This window comes from Pristiophorus japonicus, chromosome 10 (assembly GCF_044704955.1).
Source record: "Pristiophorus japonicus isolate sPriJap1 chromosome 10, sPriJap1.hap1, whole genome shotgun sequence".
In the NCBI taxonomy this organism is placed as follows: domain Eukaryota; kingdom Metazoa; phylum Chordata; class Chondrichthyes; family Pristiophoridae; genus Pristiophorus; species Pristiophorus japonicus.
In genome coordinates, this window is record NC_091986.1 from 116,807,303 (window position 1) to 116,831,524 (window position 24,222).

The window sequence follows — 24,222 nt, forward strand, 5'->3', positions numbered from 1 at the left end:
TCACCTCTAAGAAGTGCAAGGAGCTCATAGATTCCTTTGTCACCAAAATAGTGACCATCTGTTAAGCTGTGTTTGTTGCTTTCCCCCCAGTTCCCTTATCCAGCAAACAAAATCTTCCTGAGCCCTCCTACCCTAGCCCTGAATCTCCGTCCCTCTCTAGTTTCTCTCCCATCTCCCCTCTGCCCTCTCCGAGCTCTTCGCTCCCATGAGATTTAGCTCCTAGTCCCTCAAGCCCATGCCCACTAAACTCCTGACCACTCAACTTTCCATTCTGGCCCCCATGCTAGCTGATGTTGTAAATGGTACCCTCTTCCCTTTAAAAACTGATGTCACAGCTCCCTCTATTCTCTCTATCTGCCTTAAATTAATGCCTCACACCTGGATGCCCAATTTTTACATAATTTCCCATCTAACAGTCATAAACTACACTCGCTGCTTTGAGGTTTGTGCTGAATTGCTGTCCTAGAATCTCTCTCCCAGTCTTTCAATATTGTGTATATTAGAAGAAATTAGTGTGATAAAATATATTATTTCAGCAATTGGGTAAATTCCATTGTTGGTGAATTCCAGTCACGCCAATACAGTGCCCCTGTACAGTGCACAGGTGAGTTAAATTCTTGGGCCTAGAAATTTGGTCACGCAGCACTCGTTTTTCAGCTGTTACGTGGCTTCCTAAGCCACTAATATGGTGGGAATGAAGCGCATGCTCATTGCAAGCCAGCAGTGCTCCATCCACCATATTGGTAAGGTAATGTACATTGCGCACGTCTGAAACAGATGTTAGGCCCATTTAATATTCGCATAAGGGGCCTAACGCCTGCTTGAAGTCACCTCTGCAATTTTGGTTTGCCCTGAGACAGCCGGTGCCAGCTTCGCCTCCCCACTGATCGGCGCCGCTACTCCTCCTCTCCGATTGGCACCACTACTTCCTGATCCGGTCGCTCCCATTCTTGATTGCTCTCTCTTCTTCATTTACCTGAGGGCCGCTGTAATGCTAGCAGCGGCTCATCTACAATTGCAGCTCATCTGCAAGCAGCCTGTTGCTCTTGGTAGCTCTCTGCCTCAATGTAAATGAGGCCCAAGGAACAATATTGGAGCACTTCAGGCCTTACCATTCAGGCACAGGAATCATTCACTGTGCCTTCCACATGCCCAATTATCTAGGCTTGTGAGTCCACAATGGTATCCGATGCTATTTTATGAATTTTAGACAGAACACCAGCAAGTTTAAATTATGGGTTAAAATGCAATACAAAATTCCTTCAATTAACTGTTGAATAAAACAGTAGTTTCTTGGATTATTTTAGACTATCAATGAGAAACTTACACTCGATAACATTTTATTTTAATATGAAGTAGCACAGTAATATAAATAGTTTCTTTGAAAGCAGTCTCTACAGTCAGTGGTAAACTATGTAGCCCTGAAATTCTGCAACTGAAAATCAGCAGAATCCTCAAAGAAATTACATAAATGGTTGAAAATGGCCATTTAGAACATTACCCTGTGGTTTTCACTGAAGTTATGGCAGGAGATCGGTAGAACCTTTGCAGAATTTCAGGGCTTATAAGTTTATGACATTCATAAAACATTAAAAGTGTCCAGTAAAAGCATGAAAAAAATGTCTATCACTGCTCAGATATGTTCGGCGGGCATGACTATTCAGTTCAGTTACAGTGAGAAATAAGGGAGACATTCAAATGCTGGCGGCTGTGTGGAGAAGAGCCACAAGGCTAATTCCATTGTCGGGATCTGAGTTATCAGGAGAGACTTGAGCTTTTCACCATGGAAAGGAGGTTGGAGTAGGACAAGGGTGAAAAAGTTCAAATTAACTAAAGGTGACTTTAGGACCGATATCGGAATAGTTTTCTTTATACAGAGAAAGATCAACGCTTGGACTTGAGTTTTGGGCAGAGTAGCAGAGATGAAAACCCTGGAATCATTGAAGAAACAATTAGATGTAACATTTGGGGAACTATACGGTTGTTCTGAATGCATGAGTTAAGATGGGCCGAATGGCCTTTCTCACCTGTAAGTATCTTGTGATCATATGAGAAAATGTATTTTGAACAAAAAATTACATTTGGATCAAATGTCCTGTCCAAAAAAAAGCTTCAAATCACTATCTGTTAAGTGAAGTTTGTTGATTCGCTATTGTCTCATTGTCTGAAAAGGCACCAATCAAACCACCATAATTTAAAAAAATCATTACATCTCTTGATAAATGTTTGCATTCACTGAAAACAATGGAAAAGCTACCAACCAATGACTGGCAACCACCAGAAAAGTAATGACGTTCCTTGAGTGACAATGTTGTATCCTCACCAAAACTTAGTACAGGTTGAACCTCTCTCATCCGGCACCCTCGGGACCTGGCCTGTGCCGGATAAGGGATTTTGCTGGACGAGGGGAGGTCACGTTAAATTGGATGGTACAGGTACTGAGCTCGGGGATATGGGGGCTGGCAGGCTTGGGGTTGGGAGTGTGGCAGAGAGATCGTTGGGCGGGGGGTGTGGAGGCGGTGGATCGCGGGGTCAGGCCAGCAATTGCGGGAGTCAGCAGCGAGGAAGGACTTCAATTTGTTCATGTCGGAGCGGTCGGGAATTGTGCCGGATAAGGGAGTCCCAGATAAGGGAGGTTCAACCTGTATACCTAAAATTTAAATTTTACTACATATGTTTCCAAATTCTTGAAAACCGTCATCAATCTTGCACTAAAGGATGATATTGGAGGAGTTTCTTTATGTGGCAAGATTTTAAACAATCTCCGATTTACTGATGACATTGACCTTATAGCAACATCTTAAATAGATTTACAGAGACTAACTGATGAGGTGTGTATGTGGAGTATAGAAAACTTGGATCGCAGATTAACACAAAGACAAAGATCATCTCATTTGGGACACATCAGAAAGATTAGACTTGGAGGCAATGCAGTTGAACAGGTAGAAAAGTTTGTATACCTTGGTGAGTTAGCGTCAGAGAAAGGAGTTGTGAAGAAGACATCAAAAGGAGGATTGCACTTGCTTCTGCTGCTTTTGGTAGATTAAGTAAGATACGGAAGGCTAAAGATATTTCAGTAAAAACAAAGGCAAGAGTTTATGAAGCGAAGGCTGTCCCCATATTATTATGTGGATCTGAGTGGTGGAACAGGAGAAAAGTTGATGAGCAAAAGATACCAACAGCAGAGATAAGTTGGTTGAGGGGAATACTATGAGTGTCCAGGATGCAAACAATGAAGAATGATATAAATGCATGGCTAGGACAAGAAACAATGCTAATACAGAAGATCCAAGAAAGGTGACTGCGATGGTTTGGGCGTGATTCAAGAATGGAAACAGCTGGAATATCTTTTGTGGTCCTACATACAGAGGTACAGAGGAAGACAAAAGAAGCTCTGGATAGACAATGCCACGAGTAGCTTGACACAGAAAAGGATATAGATGACTGATTCAGCCAGGCTTGTTCAGAACCACAACAGTGGAATGAATTAATTTGGCTCCATTATCGTTGTTGAGATGACAGATGGGAATTTAGCAGTTGTACATATTTTAAATCATTAAATAAAAATTCTGGTGAAGTGTTAGTTAAGATACTGGTTTTTATGCCCTTGAATTGCGGGGTGGGGCTAATTGTGTTAGTTATTGGAGGGAGTTGTGTATGAGATGTTTTGATGCTGAGCTTGGATATTGTGGCCAAGGTCTCAGTCCTGATGCACAATGAATGACCTGCTATTCAAGGTGCTGCTCATTGGGGTCTTGACATTGAGAAAACCATCCTGGTGCAGCACTACGCCAGCAGTGGGTTCAGACAGAACTACAAATCCATTGTCTTCAATGGAAAGTAAAATCAGACTCGGTTTAAAACTGGCGTCCAGTTCCTGTCAGGTATGTCAGCTCAAAGTCAGGCTTTAGAGTTCTTTGGGAGGGATGAACTAACCAAGTTATGAGCATCTTAAACAAATTTTCTAAAATGGTAGCTAAATAGATTTACAAATATAATTGTGAAGCCTTGTATATTCCAGTATTTGTACAGTGTGTAATATTTTACTACTTGTCAGTTATGTGATATATTGCTTCAGTAAATTTGCTAAAACGATGGGCAAACAGTTATGTTTAGGCTGCAGTTGGAACCACTGTAAACATCAGAAGTCATACTTTCGTTTCAGGACCACCTGTGAGCAAAGCCAAAAGAGATGTACCCGTAGTGCTGAAAATATTTAATATTGACCCGGCTGTTGCGGTGGTAATGATGGCAAAACTGTCAACATTCGCCATTATTACCCCTCCGAAACTGAGCACAACCTCAGGATTTAACGCATGCACAGATTGATGCGGACACCTGAAGTTGCAGTCAGTCATTTACTGCTCCTCCACAGGTTGCACTGTGGAACTTCCCTGAGTCTGCACTCCGTTAAAATCACATATAAAGACGAAAACTTCCCCTTTTAGGATGGAATATCACTATTAAAAAAAATCCTAAAACTTTAAGCCTTGTTGAAAGAGAAGTAACTAGGTTTTAACAGTGCACTGACTGCTGAACAACTGCTCTGAAAAACTAATTTTATATTTGTAGAATGCCAAATTTTTCCATTCATATGATTAAGAATTACAAGTTTTTAATGTAATATATTTTTTTACATTTTGTTTGATATTTCAGCATATATCTTAATCATATGTTTATGTCCCAATCTTTATTTCAGTCTCTAAAATTTATAAAAAGTAAATTAGAATTTGTGCATTTTGCTTCCTGGTTTGCTGTCTAAGAATTCTTCAATATGATTGGCTGCTTAGCCAGCTTGATGACCTCATTGTTGCTGGGCACTTAGAATTCGCTTGATTTGGCGCTAGATTCAAACAATGGTTGGGATAGCTGAGAAATTGCTAGATCTTTGTGGGCAGTTTTCTTCAAGGTCAGTGGCGAGCGCTGTCGCTTCGCTGCTGACTGCAAATTCCGGGCCACAGTATTTTATTACCTTCCTTGAGGGATTATGAAGCAACAGACAATCATTTAGCTCATTTGGAAATTTGTGATAAAATTTTCCAAATGAGCCAAATGATCATTCTTTCTGGTTTTGTTGCATTCTTAATAGATAAGAATGGTAACAGTGGTTATGTTACTGCACAAGTAATCCAGAGACTTGGTGTTATGACCGGGAGACATGTTCAAATCCCACCGCAGCAGCTGTGGAATTTAAATTCAGTTAATTCAATAAATAAATGCTAGTATCAATAACGTAAATTGTCATAAATATCACCGGTTCACCAATTGTCAGTTCAGTAATGTCTTTAAGGGAAGGAAATCTGCCGCTCTTACCTAGTCTGGCCTATATGTGACTCTAGACCCACAGCAATGTGGTTGACTCAACTGCGCTCTAAATGTCCTAGCAAACAACTCAGTTGTATCAAACTACTGCAAAGAACTATCCTAAAAATGAAACCGGACGGATCACAGGTATCGACCTAGGCACCAGATTGGGATACAACAAAAGCACACCCAGCCCAGCCAACCCTGCAAAGTCCTCCTCACTAACATCTTGGCACATAAATTGGGAGAGCTGTCCTACAGACTAGTCAAGCAACAGCCTGACATAGTCATACTCACAGAATCATATCTTTCAGCTAACGCCCCAGACTCCTCCAACACTATCCTTGGGTATGTCCTGTCCTACTGATAGGACAGACCCACCGGAGGTGACGGCACAGTGGTATACAATCGGGAGGCCCTGGAAGCCCTCAACATTGATTCCAGACCCCATGAAGTCTCATGGCATTAAATATGATGGGCAAGGAAACCTCCTGCTAATTACCACATACTGCCCTTCCTCAGTTGATGAATCAGTACTCCTCCATGTTGAACACCACTTGGAAGAAGTATTGAGAGTAGGAAGGGCACATAATACACTCTGGGTGGGGTACTTCAATGTCCATCACCAAGAGTAGCTCGGTAGCACCACTACTGACCAAGTTGGCCGAGATAACTGCCAGACTGGGCCCGCGGCAGACGGTGAGAGAACCAACATGAGGGAAAAACCAACTTGATCTTGATCTCCCCAATCTATCTGTCCATGACTGTATTGGTATCAATTCTCACTGTAATGTCCTGTGGAGATGAAATCCGGTCTTCACACTGAGGGCAACTTCCATCATGTTGTGTAGTACTAGCACCATGCTGAACAGGATAGATCCAGAACAGATCTAGCAGCTCAAAACTGGGCATCCAAGAGGCGCTGTGGGCCATCATCAGCAGCAGAATTGTATTCCACGACAGTCCATAATCTCATGGCCTGCCATATCCCTCAGTCTAACATTACCTTCAAGGCAGAGGACCAACCTTGTTTCAATGAGGAGTGCAGAAGAGCATGCCAGGTGCTGCACCAGGCATATCTAAAAATGAGGTGCCAACCTGATGATGCTACAAAATAGGACTAAAGGCATGTTAAACAGTGAAGCAGCATGCTTTAGAAAGAGCTAAGTGATTCCAAAACCAATGGATCAGATCAAGGCTCTGCAGTCCTGCCACATCCAGTCGTGAATGGTGGTGGAAAATTAAATAACAAATGGGAGGAGGAGGCTCCATGAACAGCCCCATCCTCAATGATGGCAGAGCGCAGCACACGAGTGCAAAAGATAAGGCTAAAGCGTTTGCAACCATCTTCATCCAGAAGTGCCAAGTGAATGATACATCTTGGCCTCCGCCTGAAGTCCCCACAATCACAGAAACCAGACTTCAGCCAATTCGATTTACTCCACGAGATATCAAGAAACGATTGAGTGCACTGGATACAACAAAGACTATGGACCCCGACAACATCCCGGCTGTAGTGCTGAAGACTTTTGCTCCAGAACTAGCTGTGCCTCTAGCCAAGCTGTTTCAGTACAGTTACAACATTGGCATCTATCCAACAAAATTACCTCGGTATGCTCAGTCCACAAAAAACAAGACAAATACAATGGGGCCAATTACCAACCCATCAGTCACTCTTAATCATCAGCAAGGTGATGGATTGTGTTGTCGACAGGGCTATGGAGTGGCACTTATTCACCAATAACCTGCTCATCAGTGCTCAGTTTGGGATCCGCCAGGACCATTTCACTCCAGGCCTCATTATACCCTTAGTCCAAACATGGACAAAAGAACTGAAATGTAGAGATGAGGTGACTGAGTGTGGCATGAAGGAGCCCCAGTAAGATTGATGTCAGTCGGAATCAGGGGGAAAACCCTCCACTGGCTGGAGTCATACCTAGCACAAAGGAAGATAGTTGTGGTCATTGGAGGTCAATCATCACAGCCCCAGGACATCGCTGCAGACATTCCTTGCTGCTTCATCAAACACCTTTCTCTTCAACGCCGCCCCCCCCGCCCCCCATTATTAGGTCAGAAGTGGGGATGTTTGCTGATGATTGCACAGTGTTTAGTTCCATTCGCAACTCCTCAGATAATGAAGCAGGTGGTGCCTGCTTGCAGCAAGACCTGGAATACATTCAGGCTTGGCCTGTTAAGTGGCAAGTAAAATTAGTGCCACCAAAAGTACCAGGCAAATACCATCTCCAACCAGAGAATCTAGCCACCTCCCCTTGATATTCAACAGGATTGCCACAGTGAATCCCCCACCATCAACATCCTGGGGTTCACCATTGACCATAATCTTAACTGGACCAGCTACATAAATACTGTGGCTTCAAGAGCAGGGCAGAAGCTGAGTATTTTGCAGCGATTGATTCATCCCCTGACACCTTGACACCATCTACAAGGCACAGGTCAGGAGTGTGATGGAATACTCTCCACTTGCCTGAATGAGTGCAGCTCCAACAACACTCAAGAAGCTTGACATCATCTAGGACAAAGCAGCCCGCTTGATTGGCACCCCATCCACCACCTTAAACATTCACTCCCTCCATCACCAGTGCACAGTGGCTACACTGTGTACCATCTACAAGATGCACTGCAGCAACTCGCCAAAGCTTCTTCGACAGCACCTCCTAAACCTGTGACCACTACCACCTAGTAGCACAAGGGCAGCAGGCACATGGGAACACCATCACCTCCAAGTTCCCCTCCAAGTCTCACACCAACCTGACGTGGAAATATATTGCCATTCCTTGGTTGTTGCTGGGTCAAAATCCTGGAACTCCCTCTCTAACAGCACTGTGGGGGTACCTTCACCACACAGACTGCAGCGGTTCAACAAAGCGACTCACCACCACTTTCTCAAGGGCAATTAAGGATGGATGATAAATGTGTCAGCAATGCCCTTACCCCATAAATTAATTTTTTTAAAATGCAGAAATACATCATTCTGTTATCAATAAATTATTTAAACATCACTTTTGGACCTCGTAGTATCTGAAGTAAATTGTGTCAAAATATGTTTGTGCTTTTTGAATCCAAGTTGCAGAAAATTTCGATAACTTTTTTTCACTACTTCATGCTATTTTTCAAAGGAATGCTTTGTTTTTTTTGTTTTCAGATATCCAAGAATTCTACGAGGTAACATTACTCAACACACACACAAGTTTTGAACAGAAAACTGCTGAAGTTAACCAAGTAGTAGAACAATGGGAAGGGACAAATTCTCCTATGGCGGTCACCCAAAAAAGAGTTTCAGAGGTAAGGAAGTTTAACATCCTTAGTTTTTTTTTATACGAAAACTCATTGGACAGTTCCTTTAAATCATTGTATAATATTCTGCCTTTATTCTGCAATAGTAGAATGGGATTATAGCATATTCATTTTGTGCTTTCTTGTTGGAAAGCAAAAGATTAGTGAAGGTGATTATCCTTGATCATAGTAACTTACTTACTGGAGAGTAAGTTTAGTTATGTCCGTCATTGGTAGCACTCTCGCCTCTATGTCAGAAGGTTGTGGATTCAAATCCCGTTGTGGGTTCAAATCCCACTCCAGAGACTTGAGTACAGAAATCTAGGTTGACATTCCAGTGCAATACTGAGGGTGTGTTGCACTGTCGGAGGTGCTGTCTTTTGGATGAGATGTCAGCCCTCTCAAATGGATGTAAAACATCCCTTGGCAGTATTTCGAAGAAGTGCAGGGGAGTTAACCCTGGTGTCCTGGCCAATATTTAACCCTCAATCAACATCACTAAAACAGATTATCTGGTCACTATCACATTACTGTTTATGGGAGCTTGCTGTGTGCAAATTGGCAGCTGCGTTTTCTAATACTACCAGTGACTACACTTCAAAAAAGTAAGTATTTCATTGTCTGTAAAGTGCCTTAAGATGTCCTGAGGCTGTGAAAGGCGCAATATAAATGCAAGGCTTTTTTTTCTTTTAGTACATGAGATGCCCATTTGTCTCTTCTTCAAATTACAGAAAACATGACATTAGGTCACTTTTTAAAGGCTAAACTACTGTCTAGATTTCTTTACAATAAAATAATTCCAACAAACAAAAATAAAGGCATGTTACTGTACAGCACAATCAGCAATTTGTATAAAAACTATATACAGACAGTGTTGAACTGTTTAAAAGAGTCTCCAGCTGTTCCAGCTTTTACCAGCAAACTCTTGGAAAGAGACAGTCATTGCTGGTATGTAAATCTTAAAGAATGAACCTGCATTATATAACACCTTTCACGACCTCAGGACATCCCAAACACTTTACAGCCAATGAGGTACCTTTTGAAGTGTAGTCACTATTATAATGTAATGCAGCACCAATTTGCATACAGCAAGGTCTCACCACCTGCAATGAAATAATGACCAGATAATCTGTTTCTTAGTCATGTTGAGGCATAAGTATTGGGTAGGACACTGGGAGAACTCACTTGCCCTTCTTGGAATGGTGCTATGGTATTTTTTGCATCTATTGAGAAGGCAGACGGGACCTCGGTTTAACGTCTCATCCAAAAGATGGCACCTCTGACTGCAGCAATTCCTCAGTACTGCATGAACCTTTCAGCGTGAGCTATGTACTCTAGTCTCTGGAGTGGGACTTAAACCCACAGCCTTCTGACTCAGAGGTGAGAGTACTATCACTGAGCCAAGGCTGACAGATTAGATAACCCCATCCACCCTCTGGCTATAAAATTCCTCAGAATGCGATCCTGGCAGTTACGGCTCCTCCCATCCCAACCCAGTCAATGTTCCTACTGGCCTGGGGGGGCTGATCTGCCCAATATGCCAAATTTATTTTTAAACCAATTGAGATTCTTTGGGAGTGTAAGCCCCACCAGTTGGACACACATATGCCATTGTGCAGGCACAATATAAGTGAAGCTATACTACAACAGTGTGAAGCTATAGTGCACTACAACAGTGACTACATGTTACAACAAAAGTACATAATTCTTCTTCCCTTCCTCTTTCTTCCAGCCACAGAAAGTCTGTGAGCAAGTATGTGTAATGAATGGTGAGCACTGTTCGTTTGCTGTTGACCACAAAATCTTGGATAAAGTGAAATGAACAGCCCAAGGAATGAGAAGGAAGTATAAGTTAGAATGGTGAATTCAATATCAAACCAGGTATGGAGAGGGAAAGAAAGATTAGAGAAAAGAGAGACAGAAAGAAAATGTAAAGAAAAATTAATTTTAATTAAAAGAAATATCCATCAACATTTAAAACCGAAAGAAATGAGACTTCACATTTGTAATAGTTAATTTTAATCAACACTTATAACGCTGTTAGAAGGGTACTTAGACTTGAAATGAATTGTCTTAACTTTCTGTGTCAAATTTACTTTGTAGCTGCATTGAAAGTTCAGTAACTTCACATCACTCAATGGTAAGCCAGATAGCAAGATGCCATTTTCACAAAGCTAATGGTGGAACGGCGCATCACTGATAGCGAGTTTTCGATTTCCGTATTTAATCGTGCATCTGCCCTTGCTTGGAGTTGCTGTGGCATTTTCACATAAATATTAGCCTTGCCATATTGGACCATTGTGTTTGTGGGTTCGTCAAAACCCCTTCCTCGATACTCACTGTTTCCTTCAAATAGGTATAGATGTAACCTGAAAATGGTTAAAATCAACTTTTATTGACCACTGAATTGATTTAATTGAATCCACACTCCCACACTACAATTATAGAATAATCAGATTGTTGTAAAATAGATATTTTGGGTGGAGATAAGGAATAATAAGGGGAAAAAGTCACAGATGGGCATAGTCTATAGACCGCCTAACAGTAGCTACACTGTTGAACGGAATATAAATCAAGAAATAATGGAGGCTTGTAAAAAAGGAACGGCAATAATCATGGGCGATTTTAACCTTCATATTGATTGGACAAAGCAAATTGGCCAGGATAGCCTTGAGGAAGAGTTCATAGAGTGTATCCAGGATAGTTTCCTTGAACAGTACATTGCAGAACCAACTAGGAAGCAAGCTATCTTAGATTGTGTTTTGAGTGAGTGATCATAACATGATTGCATTTCAAATTCAGTTGGAGGGTGAGAAAGTTGGATCTCAAAGCAGTGTCCTAAGCATAAATAAAGGAAACTACAAAGGTATGAAGGCAGAGTTGGTTAAAGTGGACTGGGAAAATAGATTAAAGTGTGGGATGGTTGATTAGTAGTGGCAGATATTTAAGGAGATATATTTCATAATTCTTCACAAAAACATTTCTCAATGTGAAGGAAAGACTGTAAGAGAAGGGATAACCATCTGTGGCTAACTAAGGAAATAAGGGATGGAATCAAATTAAAAATAAAGGCAGAGAATGTGCCCAAGATTAGTGGGAGGCCACAGGATTGGGAAACTTTTAAAAGCCAGCAAAGAACGACTAAAAAAATAATAAAGAGAGGGAAGATAGATTAAGAAAGTAAACTAGCATGAAATATAAAAACAGATAGTAAGAGTTTCTACAGGTACATAAAAAGGAAAAGAGTGGCTAAAGTAAATGTTGGTCCCCTAGAGGATGAGACTGGGGAATTAATAATGGGGAACATGGAAATGGCGGAGACTTTGAACAAATATTTTGTATCGGTCTTCACGTTAGAAGACATAAAAAACATCCCAATAGTGGATAATCAAAGGGCTATAGGGAGGGAGGAACTTAATAGAAACATAGAAACATAGAAATTTACAGTGCAGAAGGAGGCCATTTCGGCCCATCGTGTTCGCTCCGGCCGACAAAGAGCCGCATGGCCCTCGGTCAGCAGCCCTGAAGGTTACATATAAACCTATGAACAATGAACAATGGCGGAAAGGTAAAGAGCGCCCAACCAGTCCGCCCCACACAACTGCGACACTCCTTACACTTAAATATTCTACACTCCACCTCAACCGGAGCCATGTGATCTCCTGGGAGAGTCAAAAACCAGATAAAAACCCAGGAAAAAAATCTGGGAAAATTCCTCTCCAACCCATCCAGGTGATTGAAACTAGTCCAGGAGATCACCCTGGCCATATTCAATTCTCTGCAGTATTTACCATTATATCTGTGCCAGCCAACAAGAGGTTATCCAGTTTAATCCCAATTACCAGCTCTAGGTCCATAACCCTGCAGGTTACGGCACTTTAAGTGCCTATCCAACCATCTCTTAAAAGTGGTGAGGGTTTCTGCATCCACCACTCTTCTAGGCAATGAGTTCCAAATCCCCACAACTCTCTGCGTAAAGAAGCCTCCCCCCCCCCCGAAATCCCCTCTAAACCTTCTACCAACTACCTTAAAACTGTGCCCCTCATAATAGACCCCTCCACCAATGGAAATAGGCCCTTACTATCCACTATGTCCAGGTCCCTCAATATTTTGTAAACCTCAATGAGGTCTCTCAACCTCCTCTGTTCCAATGAGAACAAACCCAGCCTATCCAATCTGTCCTGGTAACTAAAATTCTCCATTTCAGGCAGCATCCTAGTAAATCTCCTCTGCACCCTCTCTAGTGCAATCACGTCCTTCCTATAATACAGCGACCAGAACTACACGCAGTACTCCTGCTGTGGCTTAACCAATGTATTATACAATTTAAGCATAACCTCCCTGCTCTTATATTCTATACCTCGGCCAATAAAGGCAAGCATTCCATATGCCTTCTTAACCACCTTATCCACCTGGCCTGCTACTTTCAGGGATCTGTGGACAAGCACTCCAAGGTCCCTTTGTTCATCTACACTATGAAGTGGCTTTCCGCTTAATATGTATACCCCTTCCTTATTAGCCCTCCCAAAGTGCATGACCTCACACTTCTCTGAATTAAATTGCATTTGCAGTAACCAATCCTCTATCCACGCTAATATATTACCTCCAACCCCATGAACTTTTATCTTCTGCAGTAACCTTTCTTGTGGCATCTTATTTATGCCTTCTGGAAATCTAAATCCAGTAGATTGATATCCTCCTGCAGCCCATGACTTTCCTTTTCATTATCAACCACACAGCCAATTTTAGTGTCGTCTGCAAACTTCTTAATCATACTCCCTATATTCAAATCTAAATCGTTGATATATACCACAAAAAGCAAGGGACCCAGTACTGAGCCCTGTGGAACCCCACTAGAAATATCCTTCCAGTTACAAATAAATCCATCAACCATTACCCTTTGCTTCCCACCTCAAAACCAATTTTGGATCCAACTAGCCACTTTGCCCTGGATCCCATGGGCTTTAACCTTCATGACCAGTCTACCATGTGGGACCTTATCAAAAGCTTTGCTAAAGTCCATATACACTGCCTCGTACGCACTACCCTCATCGACCCTCTTGGTTACCTCCTCAAAAACTTCAATCACGGTAGTCAAACATGATCTTTCCTTAACAAATCCATGCTGACTGTACCTAGTTAATCCTTGCCTTTCCAAATGTAGATTTAGCCTGTCTTTCAGGATTTTTTCCAATAATTTTCCCACCACTGAGGTTAGGCTGACAGGCCTGTAATTACTCGGCCGATCCCTTTCTCCCTTCTTAAACAAGGGTACTACATTAGCAGTCCGCCAATCCTCCGGCACCATGCCCAAATCCAGAGAGGACTGGAAAGTGATGGTCAAGGCCTCTGATATTTCCTCTTTTACTTCGCTCAACAGCCTAGGATGCATTTCATCCGGGCCTGGGGACTTATCCACTTTCAAAGTTGCTAAACCCCTTAATACTTCCTCTCTCACTATATTTATTTCATCCAGAATATCACACTCCTCCTCGATAGCAGTATCTACATTGCTCCTTTCCTTTGTGAAAACAGATGCAAAGTATTCATTAAGAACCTTACCAACATTTTCCGCCTCCACACAAAGATTACCCTCATGGTCTCTAATAGGCCCGACCCTTTCTTTAGTTACCCTCTTACTCTTAATATATTGATAGAACATCTTAGGGTTTTCCTAAATTTTACTAGCCAAGAATTTTTCGTGCTCTCTCTTAGCATTCCTAATATCCTTTTTAATTTTGCCTTTTAACTTTCTATTCCTCTAACGATTCTATAGTATTTAGCCATTGGTATATGACATAAGCGTCCCTTTTTTTCTTTATCCTTCCCTGTAAGTCCCAAGACATTAATACAATTACTATCATTACAGAAGTTGTACTCGGTAAAATAATGGAACTAAAGACGGACAAGTCTCCTGGACCCGATGGCTTGCATCTTAGGGTCTTAAAAGAAGTGGCTTGCAGAGATAGTGGATGTATTGGTTGTAATCTACCAAAATTCTCCGGATTTGGGGAGGTCACAGCGGATTGGAAAACCGCAAATGTAACGCCCCTATTTAAAAAAGGAGGCAGACAGAAAGCAGGAAACTATAGACCAGTTAGCCTAACATCTGTCGTTGTGAACATGCTGGAGTCCATTATTAAGGAAGCAGTAGCATAAAGTAGCAGTAGTAGGAAAAGCATAATTCAATCAAGCAGAGTCAGCATGGTTCTATGAAAGGGAAATCATGTTTAACAAATTTGCTTGAGTTCTTTGAGGATGTAACGAGTAGGGTGGATCAGGGGGAACTAGTGGATGTGGTGTATTTAGATTTCCTGAAGGCATTCGATAAGATGCCACAAGAAAGGTTACTGCAGAAGATAAAAGTTCACGGGGTTGGGGGTAATATATTAGCGTGGATAGAGGATTGGTTAACAGAAAACAGAGAATCGGGATAAATGGGTCATTTTCCGGTTGGCAAACAGTAACTGGTAGGGTGCCACAGTGATCGGTGCTAGGGCCTCAACTATTTTGATTACTTGGATGAAGGGACCGAATGTAATGTAGCCAAGTTTGCTGATGATACAAAGATAGGTGGGAAAGCAAATTTTGAGGAGGACACAAAAAATCTGCAAAGAGATATAGACAGGCTAAATGAGTAGGCAAAAATTTGGTAGATGGACTATAATGTGGGAAAATATGACGTTATCCACTTTGGCAGAACAAATGGAAAAGCAAATTATAATTTAAATGGAGAAAAATTGCAAAGTGCTGCAGTACAGAGAGACCTGGGGGTCCTTATGCATGAAACACAAAAAGTTAGTATGCAGGTACAGCAAGTAATCAGGAAGCAAATGGAATGTTGGCCTTTATTGCAAGGGGGATAGAGTATAAAAGCAGAGAAGTCCTGCTACAACTGTATTGGTGAGGCCACATCTAGAGTACAGCGTGCAGTTTTGGCCTCCATATTTAAGGAAGGATATACTTGCATTGGAGGCTGTTCAGTGAAGATTCACTAGATTTATTCTGGAGATAAGGGTGTTGACTGATGAAGATAGGTTGAGTAGGTTGCGTCTATACTCATTGGAGTTCAGAAGAATGGGATGTGATCTTATCGAAACATACAAAATAATGAGAGGGCTCGACAAGGTGGATGCAGAGATATTTCCACTCGTAGGGAAACTAAAACTCATCGTCATCATAGGCAGTCCCTTGAAATTGAGGAAGACTTGCTTCCACTGTAAAAATGAGTTCTCAGGTGACTGAGCAGTCCAATACGGTAATTACAGTCTCTGTCACAGGTGGGACAGACAGTTGTTGGAGGAAACGTTGGATAGGGAGTCTGGTTTGCCGCATGCTCCTTCTGCCACCTGCGCTTGTTTTCTAAATGCTCTCGGTGACAAGACCCGAGGTGCTTAGCGCCATCCCGGATGCTCTTCCTCCACTTAGGGAAGTCTTTGGCCAGGGACTCCCAGATGTCGGTGGGGATGTTGCACTTTATCAAGGAGGCTTTGAGCATGTCCTTGAAACGTTTCCTCTGCCCACCTGGGGCTCGCTTGCCATGTAGGAGTTCCAAGTAGAGCGCTTGCTTTGGAAGTCTTGTGTCCGGCATGTGGACAATGTGGCCCACCCAACGGAGCTGGTCGAGTGTGGTCAGTGCTTCGATGCTGGGGATGTTGGCCTGATTGAGAGCACTGATGTTGGTGCGTTTGTCCTCCCAGGGGATTTGCAGGATCTTGCGAAGGCATCGTTGTTGGTATTTCTCCAGCGATTTGAGGTGCCTACTGTATTTGGTTCATGTCTCTGAGCCATACAGGATGGCGGGTATCACTACAGCCCTGTAGACCATAAGCTCAGTGCCAGATTTGAGGGCCTGATCTTCGAACACTCTCTTCCTCAGGCGGCCGAAGGCTGCGCTGGCGCACTGGAAGTGGTGTTGGACCTCATTGCCGATGTCTTCCCTTGCTGTTACTAGGCTCCTGAGGTATGGAAAGTGGTCCATGTTGTTCAGGGCCGCGCCGTGGATCTTGATGACTGGGGAGCAGTGCTTTATGGCGGGGTCAGGTTGGTGGAGGATCTTTGTCTTATGGATGTTTAGTGTAAGGCCCAAGCTTTCGTTTGCCTCGGTGAAGATGTTGACGATGACTTGGAGTTCAGCCTCTGAATGTGCGCAGACGCAAGCGTCGTCCGCGTACTGTAGTTCGATGACAGAGGACGGGACGGTCTTGGATCTGGCTTGGAGGCATCGAAGGTTGAACAAATTCCCACTGGTCCTGTCGTTTAGTTCCACTCCAGCAGGTAGTTTGTTGAGTGTGAGGTGGAACATTGTAGCGAGGAAGATCGAGAAGAGGGTTGGCGTAATGACGCAGCCCTGCTTGACCCCAGTTCGGACGTTGATTGGGTATGTGGTGGATCCGTTGGTCAGGATCACGGCTTGCCTGCCATCGTGGAGCAGGCAGAGGATAGCGACAAACTTTTGGGGGCTGTTATATATGCAGACTATAGATATACTCTCTGTGTAGTCACTGTATTGTTGCATAAGATGAAGACTTGTTTAACTGATGTACTATCAATAAGGTTTACACTGTGTATATACATGTTGGCACCACTAGAGGGTGCAACTGGTGGAGACCGGGGTTTCTTGCCCTGTGGCAGGGGCTGTATAAAAGTAGAGCCACCATGCGGCTGCCTCACTCTGGAGTTTGGAATAAAGGACCAAGGTCACTACAGTTTGAGTACAACACATTGCCTTGTGGAGTCATTCATCGGTACATTACAAACATAATAACTGGCAACGAGAATACGGACTTTCACGCGATTATGGCTACCTTTGGCACACTAAAAGACTTCGCAGAGGGTGATGATTGGGATGCTTTCACGGAAAGGCTCGCGCTATATTTCTGGCAGGGGAGACGGACACATTGGCGGAGAAGCGCAAGGCTATACTGCTGACCAGTTCTGGGCCCGAGGTCTACTGCCTCGTCAGGGACTTGCTGGCACCCACGAAGGTCAAGGATAAGATATACGATGAGCTGACTGAACTAATTCATGACCAACTAAAACCAAAAGAGAGCATCCTCACGGCCAGGCACAGATTCTACACTCACCGCAGACCTGAGGACCAGGAGATTGCAAAATATGCTGCTGACCTCAGGAGACTTGCGGCACCATGTGATTTTGGCACGCATCTCAACGAAGCATTGAGAGACATCGTCGTTTTAGGAATTGGCCAGGAGGGCCTCCTTCACAAGCTATTATCTGCCAACACCACAGTCAACCTGCAGAAAATCATCAGCATCAGTCAAGCGTTCATGACCTCAACCTGCAGCACCAAGCAAATTATTCATCCTGTGGACTCAAACCTGGCAAGTACTGTACACAGAATGGTGCCTTTCACAGGCAAGACTGTAGAACGTGGCTCTGCTCAGGATAGAGAGCACAGACCTCAGGGTTCCAGAACTCAGAGTCCGCCGAGGGGTGCTAATCGAGTAGCACCATACTGGTGTTGCGGAGGAAACCAAAGGGCTCACCAGTGTCAGTTTGCTGAGTACGTATGCAAAGCCTGTAACACGAAGGGCCACATCCAGCGTATGTGTAAAAGAAATACGACTCACCGTCTAGCAGAGGAGTCGGTAGATGACTTTGAATCTAGCGGGGTGTATGATGATTTGGCCAGAGAGGCAGCTCAGCCCAAGAAGAAGTGTATGGAGTGTATACCTGCACCACCAATTGTCCTCCGGTGCAGATGGAAGTCGAGATAAATGGCGTTCCAGTCTTCATGGAAGTGGACACGGGAGCAAGCCAGTCAGTGATGAGCCAGGATGCCTTTGAGAGGCTATGGAATGAAAAACGACCCGAGCTGGTTCCAGTACAGGAAAAGTTGCGCACCTACATCAAGGAGCTGATCCCAGTCCTTGGTAGTGCGGATGTAAGTGTAATCCATAATGGCATGGTGCATAAGTTACCTCTGTGGATTGTTGCAGGTGATGGTCCAATGCTACTTGGAAGAAGGTGGATGGGGAAAATCCAGTGGAAATGGGAAGACTTCTTCACTCCAGCAATCGATGTCCCCCGTTCTCAGAGGTAGAACAAAATCTCACCTTCGCTTGGGCCAGGTACCAGAGAACAGACCAGCGCAGCACCTGAGGCACAGACCATTCATCATGACTGCGTGGCAATGATCCGACCGGAACGACCTAAAAGCACCTTCCCGGCTCCAGTGACAGGACTCCTGGGGAGGAAGATCAAATTCACAGGCACTCTTCCAGCTTTTGTGGCAGAATCATGGGAGAGAAGGATCAAGGCAGTCGACCTCGAGGGCAGAGGCAAGATGGCGTCCCTGCTGCAGCGAGAGGCAGAGTGGCGTGGCAGGGTTCTCTTAAAGGAGACCTGCAATCAACTGAACTTGAGACATTGTATGCATGGCAATCAATGTAATGAACCGATTAAGAATGTAAAGAACAAAATGTTGCGAGATGTCGGGAATAGCGTGTCCCCAAAAGTAGCAAGCCAGCGACCTCAGAAGGGTGAAGGTACTGATCCTGATACCCTGCCCCAGGTCTATCCCATGCTGCAGGTACTTGATGGCACTATTCGCCACGGACCTGGAAACGAAAATGGCGCCAATACGTGTAGTCAGCCGCCGTTGCCTACCACCTGGGTGGAGATGGTGCAGCCCCAGACCCAGTCGCTATCTCGGCCATGTCCGGGAGTGAAAGGTCAGAACCAACGAGTTCCCCAAACGGGACCTTGAACAGGCAGGTTCCCAACATCGTTAGAGAGCATACAGAAGATTCTGCAGCCCTCAAAGGAGGACAGAGAGGCAACACTCATCTGTGGCTCTGCCCACCACTAGGCAACGGCAAAGGCCCTGATTCCTGGCTAGGTGAGCGAACCAAGCCTACCCCGCTAGCAGTGGGTGTAGCACCGCCATCAGACGACTAGGACCTCGTCCGGTGGCTCGGGAACTAGCATACCTGTACTGCTACCTCAGTACTGACCATGACTGATCCATGAATGCAATCTACCCAATCCTGGCACACAACCGTAAAATGTAACAAATGGAAGTCACTGAACCAAGGTGTCACAATACAAACTAAAAAAAAATGTTTTTTCTTTCTTTCTTTATACTTGCACTGTATCTGATCCTGTATGTTAATGTAACGAGCTAGCTGCATGATCTCGCTGTGGGGGAGTGGGGGGGGGGGGGGGGAAATGGATGTACGTAGCCATGGACACACACATGGATCACACCCAGAACCCACTGGAACCTCCACTGCATCATCGAACCATCCAAACTGGTAACCACTACCCAACGTTCGTTGTGGCAAAAGGACTTGGGGATTAACAGGGAGAGAGCCAAGCCAAAGCACAGCCAAGGTGCAAGGGCTATTGTCACTTAAGTCTGGGGAGAGCTAAGCCAGAGCACATAGTGCAAAGGTAATTGGCACAAAGGACTTGGGGGAGAGTCATGTTATATATGCAGACTATAGATATACTCTGTGTAGTCACTGACCAGTTGTATAAGATGGAGATTTGTTTACCTGATGTACTATTAATATATACATGTGTATATGTATATACATGCTGGCACCACTAGAGAGTGCAACTGGTGGAGACCGGGGTTTCCTGCCCTGGTGACAGGGGCTGTATAAAATGGGAGCCACCATGCGGCTGCCTCACTCTGGAGTTTGGAATAAAGGACCAGGTCACTACAGTTTGAGTACAACACATTGCCTCGTGGAGTCATTTATAGGTACATTACAAACATAATAGTGACAACCGAAACGGAGGAGTACGCTCCATAGTCCCTCGCGGTTAACAGTGTCAACGGCCTTTGTAAGATCAAATAAGGCCATGTACAAGGGTTGGTGCTATTCCCTGCATTTCTCTTGCAGTTGTCGCACTGTAAAGATCATGTCCGTTGTGCTCCGTAGTGGACGGAATCCACTCTGTGACTCCAGGAGGAGCTCCTCAGCCACAGGGAGAAGACGGTTGAGGAGGATTCTAGCGATGACTTTCCCAGTGGCTGACAACAGAGAGATTCCTCTTTTGTTGCCGCAATCAGACTTGTCCCCTTTTTTCAAGATAGTCACAATTACTGCATCTGAGATCTCCCAGCATGCTCTCCTCCTTCCAGATGAGAAAGATGAGGTCATGCATTCATGCCAATAGTGCCTCTTCGCCATACTTTAGTGCCTCAGCAAGGATTCCATTCACTCCCAGTGCCTTGTTCTTGAGCTGACGGATGGCCTTTTCTACATCGTGCAGGGCTGGGGTTTTGCTGAGTTATTGGCGGGTAGCATGCTGCGGGCTGGAATCGAGGACACTCATGTCAAAGGCAGAGTCTCGAATAAGGAGATCTTCAAAGTGCTCCTTCCAGCGGGTTCTAACTGCCTCGATGTCCTTGATGAGTGTCTCCCTGTTCTTGGCCAACAGTGGGGTGGGGCTTTGGGTGCTTGGGCCGTAGGTGGACTTGACTGCGATGAAGAATCCTCGCACATCATGGTTGTCGGCCAGCTGCTGTATCTCTTATGCTTTCTCCATCCACCATCTGTTCTTTAGGTCCCGGATTTTTTGTTGGACCTCAGCCTTGAGCCGTCTGTAATGCTGCTTTGCTGCTCCCGAGTTGGGTTGTTGTTTAAGGCTCAGAAATGCCCTGCGCTTGTGATCTCTTGGATCTCCTGATCATTCTCATCAAACCAGTCCTGGTGTTTCCTGGTTGAGTGACAGAACATTTTGTTGCAGGCACTGGTTATGGAGGCCTGGAGGGCAGACCAAGCGCTGTGGGCACTCTGCATCTTGGGGTCATCAAGGGTCGGCAGGTTAGCAATAAGGCGCTGGCTGTATAGGGCTCTCTTAGCTCGGTCTTTGAGTGTCCCGGCGTTGATTTTTCTGCGGCACTGTTTCTGTTGATGTTGTCGCTTTGGGGCTATAAAAACTAAAACGTTGAAACTAAAACTAGGGGGCATTGTCTCAGAATAAGGGGCCGCCCATTTAAAACTGCGATGAGAAGGAATTTCTTCTCTCAGAGGGTTGTAAATCTGAGGAATTCTCTGCCCCAGAAAGCTGTGGAGGCTGGGTCATTGTATATATTTAAGGTGGAGATAGACAGATTTTTGAGTGATAAGGGAATAAAGGATTATGTGGAGTGAGCAGGGAAGTGGAGCTGAGTCCATGATCAGATCAGCCATGGTGGAGCAGGCTCGAGGGGCCAAATGGCTTACTCCAGCTCCTATTTCTTATATTCTTATTAGTGAAGCAAAAGTCTCCATTATAATTTTTGGGCAGCCTTTGCCCAGTGCGGGTGAAGGGGGTGGGGGTGGAGTGAGCGGCTCAGTTCGCTTGCATTTCCAGGACAGTCTCATTTGCAAAGGGGGTGGCCATGTGTCAGATGCATGTGATGTCTAGCTACTGAGCGCATAGCCATAGAACAGAGGAGGAGGCAATACAGCAAGAGGCCTTAAAGGGACACTCAAAGCTAACAAACACAACCAATTGTTGCCTGAAGAACTGCTACCTGCTCAATTCCACTAAATATAGTTGCCAACCATCTCCCTTTTACACAGATAGCTTGCTTTTTTCAGTCTCTATTTATACTGTTCATGTTGAGGCCATCAATATGCTGACTTCTTTACAATGAGGGTGAGCCTGCATGGAGCCGATCAATTTTCAGTGTAAACTTCATAATAAAAACTCTTGCATATTAATCCAAGCAGAAAAGAGCAAGGAAAATATCTTTGTTTATCTTTGCAGAATGTGATCACAAAATACGAATCAAAATCCCGAAATCCAATGTCATATAATGGGATTTCATTTATTCAGCCACCTTGAAGCAGTGGCCTGAATTGCAGACTTTTATTTATGACTATTTTAGGAGTATGTGTTTTTTTTGTGTTTCAGGTTTTTGGGGACTGTTGTGTATGGAGAAAGAGTCAGACTGAACACTGTGAACTCAAAGTAAAGTGTGACCGTAATCTTTTATTGCAGGTCTCCAGAGTGCCTCTCCAACCTGTGAAGCCTCCTTAAATACCTGTGCTCCCAAGGGATTATGGGATCCCTTGGGACTTCAAGGGATGAGCCCTCTGGTGGCTGTACAGAGTAAATACAAGTTTACATATATAACAACACTCCCCCCCCCCCAAGTCAATAGTGTAACTATTTACAATGTGAATCGATCTGGGGCCCTTCTTGCCCTGGTTGATCGTCTCGGTGTGAAAGCTGGTGTTGTTGAATCATTTGTTGGGCCCTCGCTGGGCTGCCTGGTGTGTTGGGCCCTGCTGGGCTGCTGTGGATGATGGGTTCTGCTTCGTGGTCAACCGTGGTGCTGGTTGCCACTGGTGTGTATGTTGGGGGATCAAAAAAGGTAGGGTCCAAGGTGGGTTGCTCAGGATGGTCCGTGGATCTGAGTTTGATTTGGTCCAAGTGTTTCCAGTGAATGAGTCCATTTGAAAGTTTAACCCAAAAAACCCTGCTCCCCTCTTTGGCCACGACAGTGCCGGGAAGCCACTTGGGACCTTGTCCATAATTTAATGTAAATACAGGATCATTGATTTCAATCTCGCGTGACACATTTGCGCTTTCATGGTATGCACTTTGTTGAAGCCGCCTGCTCTCTACCTGTTCATGTAAATCAGGGTGAACTAACAGGAGCCTTGCCTTAAGTGCTCTTTTCATGAGCAGTTCAGCAGGTGGGATCCCAGTGAGTGAGTGGGGTCTCGTGCGGTAGCTAAGCAGGACTCGGGATAGGCGAGTCTGCAATGAGCCTTCAGTTACCCACTTCTAGCCTTGCTTGATGGTTTGCACTGCTCTCTCTGCCTGACCATTGGACGCAGGTTTAAACGGGTCAGATGTGACATGTTTGATCCCGTTACAGGTCATGAATTCTTTGAACTCATCACTGGTAAAACATGGCCCGTTGTCGCTCACCAGGACATTGGGTAGGCCGTGTATGGCAAATATGGCCCGCAGGCTTTCGGTAGTGGCAGCGGACGTGCTAGCCGACATTATCTCACATTCAATCCACTTGGAGTACGCATCTACAACTACAAGGAACATTTTACCCAAGAATGGGCCTACATAGTTGACGTGTACCCTAGACCATGGTTTGGAGGGCCAAGACCATAAACTTAGTGGCGCCTCCCTGGGTACATTGCTTAACTGCGAGCATGTATTACATCTGTGAACGCAGGACTCTAAGTCCGCATCGATACCAAGCCACCACACGTGGGATTTGGCTATCACTTTCATCATTACGATGCCTGGGTGGGTACTGTGGAGGTCATTGATGAAGGTGTCTCTGCCCTTCTTGGGGACCACTACTCAATTGCCCCACAGAAGGCAGTCTGCCTGTATAGACATTTCATCTTTGCGCCGCTGGAACGGCTTTATCTCTTCCTGCACTTCCACAGGGACACTGGACCAGCTCCCATGAAGTACACAGCTTTTGACTAGAGATAATAAGGGGTCCTGGCTTGTCCAGGTTTTGATCTGCCGGGCAGTGACGGGTGATTGCTTACTCTCAAATGCTTCCAAAGCCATTGCTAGATCTGCGGGCTCCGCCATTTCCACCCCCATGATGAGCAATGGCAACCTTCTGAGAGCATCGACGCAGTTTTCTGTGCCTGGCCTGTGGCGGATGGCGAA

At 44.6% G+C, this 24,222-nt stretch overlaps 1 protein-coding gene across 2 annotated transcripts in view; it reads left to right on the forward strand.

Moving 5' to 3' along the window:
• dlg2 (discs, large homolog 2 (Drosophila)) overlaps window positions 1-24,222 on the forward strand; it is a 1,568,664-nt gene that overhangs the window by 193,339 nt on the left and 1,351,103 nt on the right. For both annotated transcript variants that reach the window (XM_070892045.1, XM_070892046.1), the window contains exon 4: window positions 8,468-8,607. In XM_070892045.1, coding sequence (XP_070748146.1) covers window positions 8,468-8,607 — 140 coding nt within the window. The remainder of the gene's footprint in view (window positions 1-8,467; window positions 8,608-24,222) is intronic.